Consider the following 5,725-nt stretch of genomic DNA (forward strand, 5'->3'; position numbering starts at 1 on the left):
ATGTAGCATTATATTAGAGAGACTTTGTCTGATAGTCTGAATGGCAGATTCCTGGTTTGGAAACTCCCGTTTTGTATAAGGAAAAGTAGAGATTTTTAAATGTTTTTATTTTTATTTTATTCTCCACCTTTGGAACCTTTTTGCTTTGCTGCCTATGCATATATTTAAGCAACAGAGGAATGTAAAATAGTGTGTGTGTGTGTGTGTGAGAGAGAGAGTGTGTGTGTGTGTGTGTGAGAGAGAGAGTGTGTGTGTGTGTGTGTGTGTGTGTGTGTGTCAAGCCCTAACCCAAACAATAACGTGATTAATCCGCAGTGGTCCTGCTCAATTCACACATTAATCACAATGGAGATAGGAGAGAGAGAGAGAGAGAGAGAGAGAGAGAGAGAAAGAGGGAGAGACTTCCCTTCACATCTCCATCGACAGCCTTTCGTCGTTATACCACCTTCAAGATGCGACATATGGGCTACTATGGTCAGATCTGACGATGGAATATGGACACTGCGGAGCTGTCAAACTCTCTTTTGATCGCGTGCGATGATCACCATGGCAATAATTACGCGTCAGGAAAACGAGGGTCGAGCGCGTGAGGGCGCGCTGTGTGTCAGAGAGTGACTATCACTACCTAGTGACTGTGTGCGCGAATTTGTGTTCATACGACTGTAGACGAGGAGATGGCCAGGCGCGCCTGAACACAAGCTGCAGTCGCGTTCGACCACCGCGTAGCTGAGCTTCAGTGCCATTTAGGTGAAGTGGCGCCGGCTGTTGCGCATCCCGTCGGTGGAAACCCGGTGTGGATGGGTGGTTCCGCATTTTGAGGAGGTCCCCCGCCTCATACAGAGAGACCACCCGGATTCTGCAGAGGAATGCCTCAACACGGAGAGGAGCGCCTTCAAGTTGCGTCGATCCAGGTATTGGAGAAGTGCAGTGGGCGACTGCATAGACAGACTGTGCACGCAGCGGCACATTAAAGGCCTGGACAGCAGCCAGACGTGACTTTTTGAGTGGCGACATAAACACGCACCCCACCGCGTTAGCGTTGCGTTTGGACGCGCGCCCTCCGCGCAACAGCTGCAAGTTGGTGCCAGCAGGTGCAAGACCTGACTTGAGTACAGGTTTGCCCTGTCTATCTATCTATCTATCTATCTATCTATAAGGCACATACTGTGAGACTACCACAAACACAAAGCGTTTCAGTCTGATAAACTCAAACACACAAGTGTCACAAGTGTGTGAGAGCCGGTCAGGATGCAGGTCTCATTCGCTTGTACGGAGCACAATCTGAAGAGCCGCAGCGAGGACCGGCTGTGCGGCCTGCGAACTGCCCCTCCACCAGGGGGCAGTGGAGGAGGAGGAGGGAGCGGACAGGGGGGAAACGGCAACTACGCCCCTCAGAGCTTGGTCAAATCACGGGACCTGGCGGGGTCCCGACCCCTGCCACAAGGCCACGCCCACATGAAGGAGGCCATTGGAAGACACAGTAGCATGAAGTACAGGTGAGACAGGTGGAAGTGGCATGTGTATGTGTGTAACACCACCTGTTGGGTGGCAGACAGGGTTATTCTGCACTGGCTGATGTTTTATGGCTTCTTTAAAGATTCATAAGGGCCCACTGACAGCCAATTTAAAACTGAGTGCGTGTGTGCTCACTTCAATGCGTGTGTTATGGCTGAGTTGAATGAATGGGAAACTGGATGTCAAAGGGGCAGGAATGGAATCGCCTCCTTTGCTTGCGTTATTGACTAGTTCATCAAATGCCTTCGGTGTTTAGTACATTTCAATATTTTATATATATATATATAGCACGATAAACTCTCATACCATGACACACAGAGTTAGTTGTTGCATAAAACACACAACTTGCCAAAAGTAGCTTGTTTAATGAGTTATTTTTTTTTTCAGTAATCTGACTTGTGATTAGTGTTTGGTGGATGATAAAAGAGTGGATGGTCTCAAGTATCTACACTGTAAAAGATAACCTAATAAATGTGACCCTGGAGCACAAAACCAGTCATAAGGGTAAATGTTTTTAAATTGAGATTTATGCATAATAAATAATCTTTCCATTGATGTATGGTTTGTTAGGATAGGACAATATTTGACCGATATACAACTATTTGAAAATCTGGAATCCGAGGGTGCAAAAAAAAAAAAAATCTAAATATTGAGAAAATCATCTTTAAAGCTGTCCAAATTAAGTTCTTAGCAATGCTTATTACTAAACAAAAATTAAGTTTTGATATATTTACGGTAGGAAATTTACAAAATATCTTCATGGAACATGATCTTTACTTATTATCCTAATGATTTTTGTCATAAAAGAAAAATTGATCATTTTGAGCCATACAATGTATTGTTGGCTATTGCTACAAATATACCCCAGCGACTTAAGACTGCTTTTGTGCTCCAGGGACACAAATCTACTGGAAAAAAAAAAGCCAGCCTGCAGTTCGCTGTCAAAACTGATAATGTTTGTCAAGGATGGCATATTGCTGCCTGCATATTTTACAAACAGTATATTTCATTAATTGATATAATTTTAAATACCAATCTACTATCAAAATCTGATTTTACCTTAAAATGTACTGATAACAACAATAATAATACGGGTTGTACAATCATAAATGGCTTGTCCATAAAACATTCCCAGTACTCGTATATAGATGTGCATATCTTCAAACACGTAAGAATATGTAAGAAACATAACTATTTAAAGAAAATATATTCATATGTCATCACTCAGGGACTTCTGGGAATGTCCTTTTATTGTTTTTGTTCATAATTTTTACTGGCAAAACCCATATATTTGGCAGTATTTTACAGCAAAATTACTTGTAATGTGATGTTAAATAAATATTTTTTTATTGTATTGTTAATAGTTTTAATTACAAATATTTTTTACAGTGTAGGCACCAGAATGTTAGAAAATATTACGTGTCGTCTATTTTGATTTGAAGCAACCATCTTAACTACCGCAACGTGCAACTCCAAACACCTGGATTAGGTGCATTCTGTGCATCTATACAGCACTCACAAGCACATATTTCACAGTCAGACAATCTATGCTCTCCATTAGGTTACTGTCTGAGGGATGCTATAATATTAGAACATGAGGCAATGCAAATTTATCCATTAAAGTCAACATGGGATCAGAATTGACCCTATTTACCTCTTCATACACATTCCTGCATGATTCATCAGTGCATGCTATCCTAAAGTAAAAAAAAAAAACGCTCTGTAAACGTACAGAATGTACTTGCTCTGCCTCTGAAACGAGAAACGATTCCTTGTTTCAATGGGCTAGTAGTTCTTCCACTGCAAACTTGCATTCTGATCGGTTTCATTATTGTATGAATGCCCACTTTTCATGATCTAATCAATTCTGGGTGGATAAAATCCAGTACGACATCACATTTCTTCTCATTGAATATGTTGCTTCACTGTGAAATATGTTTGTGTGAGCGTGTGTTGTGCTGATCTCAGCCTCAGACTCACACCCACTGATCGTTCACGGATCTTTCGCAGATTGCTGAGCCATTATTTAAATGAGTTTCCACTTTGCTGCACATCACTCTATTGGATCTGCTGGACCTAAAGCAAACTCTGGTTGGCTATTTACCAGACACTTACTTCCTGTGTGGTGCTACTCGCGGTCAAGTGACTTTTTGGACTGACACACACACACACACACACACACACACACACACACACACACACATACTTGTATTTGTGGTTTCATCAAATGCCTTCGGTGTTTAGTACATTTCAATATTTTATATATATATATATAGCACGATAAACTCTCATACCATGACACACAGAGTTAGTTGTTGCATAAAACACACAACTTGCCAAAAGTAGCTTGTTTAATGAGTTATTTTTTTTTTCAGTAATCTGACTTGTGATTAGTGTTTGGTGGATGATAAAAGAGTGGATGGTCTCAAGTATCTACACTGTAAAAGATAACCTAATAAATGTGACCCTGGAGCACAAAACCAGTCATAAGGGTAAATGTTTTTAAATTGAGATTTATGCATAATAAATAATCTTTCCATTGATGTATGGTTTGTTAGGATAGGACAATATTTGACCGATATACAACTATTTGAAAATCTGGAATCCGAGGGTGCAAAAAAAAAAAAAATCTAAATATTGAGAAAATCATCTTTAAAGCTGTCCAAATTAAGTTCTTAGCAATGCTTATTACTAAACAAAAATTAAGTTTTGATATATTTACGGTAGGAAATTTACAAAATATCTTCATGGAACATGATCTTTACTTATTATCCTAATGATTTTTGTCATAAAAGAAAAATTGATCATTTTGAGCCATACAATGTATTGTTGGCTATTGCTACAAATATACCCCAGCGACTTAAGACTGCTTTTGTGCTCCAGGGACACAAATCTACTGGAAAAAAAAAAGCCAGCCTGCAGTTCGCTGTCAAAACTGATAATGTTTGTCAAGGATGGCATATTGCTGCCTGCATATTTTACAAACAGTATATTTCATTAATTGATATAATTTTAAATACCAATCTACTATCAAAATCTGATTTTACCTTAAAATGTACTGATAACAACAATAATAATACGGGTTGTACAATCATAAATGGCTTGTCCATAAAACATTCCCAGTACTCGTATATAGATGTGCATATCTTCAAACACGTAAGAATATGTAAGAAACATAACTATTTAAAGAAAATATATTCATATGTCATCACTCAGGGACTTCTGGGAATGTCCTTTTATTGTTTTTGTTCATAATTTTTACTGGCAAAACCCATATATTTGGCAGTATTTTACAGCAAAATTACTTGTAATGTGATGTTAAATAAATATTTTTTTATTGTATTGTTAATAGTTTTAATTACAAATATTTTTTACAGTGTAGGCACCAGAATGTTAGAAAATATTACGTGTCGTCTATTTTGATTTGAAGCAACCATCTTAACTACCGCAACGTGCAACTCCAAACACCTGGATTAGGTGCATTCTGTGCATCTATACAGCACTCACAAGCACATATTTCACAGTCAGACAATCTATGCTCTCCATTAGGTTACTGTCTGAGGGATGCTATAATATTAGAACATGAGGCAATGCAAATTTATCCATTAAAGTCAACATGGGATCAGAATTGACCCTATTTACCTCTTCATACACATTCCTGCATGATTCATCAGTGCATGCTATCCTAAAGTAAAAAAAAAAAACGCTCTGTAAACGTACAGAATGTACTTGCTCTGCCTCTGAAACGAGAAACGATTCCTTGTTTCAATGGGCTAGTAGTTCTTCCACTGCAAACTTGCATTCTGATCGGTTTCATTATTGTATGAATGCCCACTTTTCATGATCTAATCAATTCTGGGTGGATAAAATCCAGTACGACATCACATTTCTTCTCATTGAATATGTTGCTTCACTGTGAAATATGTTTGTGTGAGCGTGTGTTGTGCTGATCTCAGCCTCAGACTCACACCCACTGATCGTTCACGGATCTTTCGCAGATTGCTGAGCCATTATTTAAATGAGTTTCCACTTTGCTGCACATCACTCTATTGGATCTGCTGGACCTAAAGCAAACTCTGGTTGGCTATTTACCAGACACTTACTTCCTGTGTGGTGCTACTCGCGGTCAAGTGACTTTTTGGACTGACACACACACACACACACACACACACACACACACACACACACACATACTTGTATTTGTGGTTGA

General features: G+C 39.2%; 1 protein-coding gene across 1 annotated transcript in view; it reads left to right on the forward strand.

Annotated features, from left to right (window-relative positions):
* The first annotated feature begins 415 nt into the window (after window positions 1-415).
* LOC107702954 (voltage-gated potassium channel subunit beta-3-like) overlaps window positions 416-5,725 on the forward strand; it is a 28,504-nt gene continuing 23,194 nt past the window's right edge. Inside the window, exon 1 of the mRNA XM_016505422.1 lies at window positions 416-1,496. Coding sequence (XP_016360908.1) covers window positions 1,249-1,496 — 248 coding nt within the window. The 5' untranslated portion in view covers window positions 416-1,248. The remainder of the gene's footprint in view (window positions 1,497-5,725) is intronic.

The sequence above is a fragment of the Sinocyclocheilus anshuiensis genome, unplaced genomic scaffold (genome assembly GCF_001515605.1).
Source record: "Sinocyclocheilus anshuiensis isolate Anshui unplaced genomic scaffold, SAMN03320099.WGS_v1.1 scaffold238, whole genome shotgun sequence".
Taxonomy (NCBI): Eukaryota; Metazoa; Chordata; class Actinopteri; order Cypriniformes; family Cyprinidae; genus Sinocyclocheilus; species Sinocyclocheilus anshuiensis.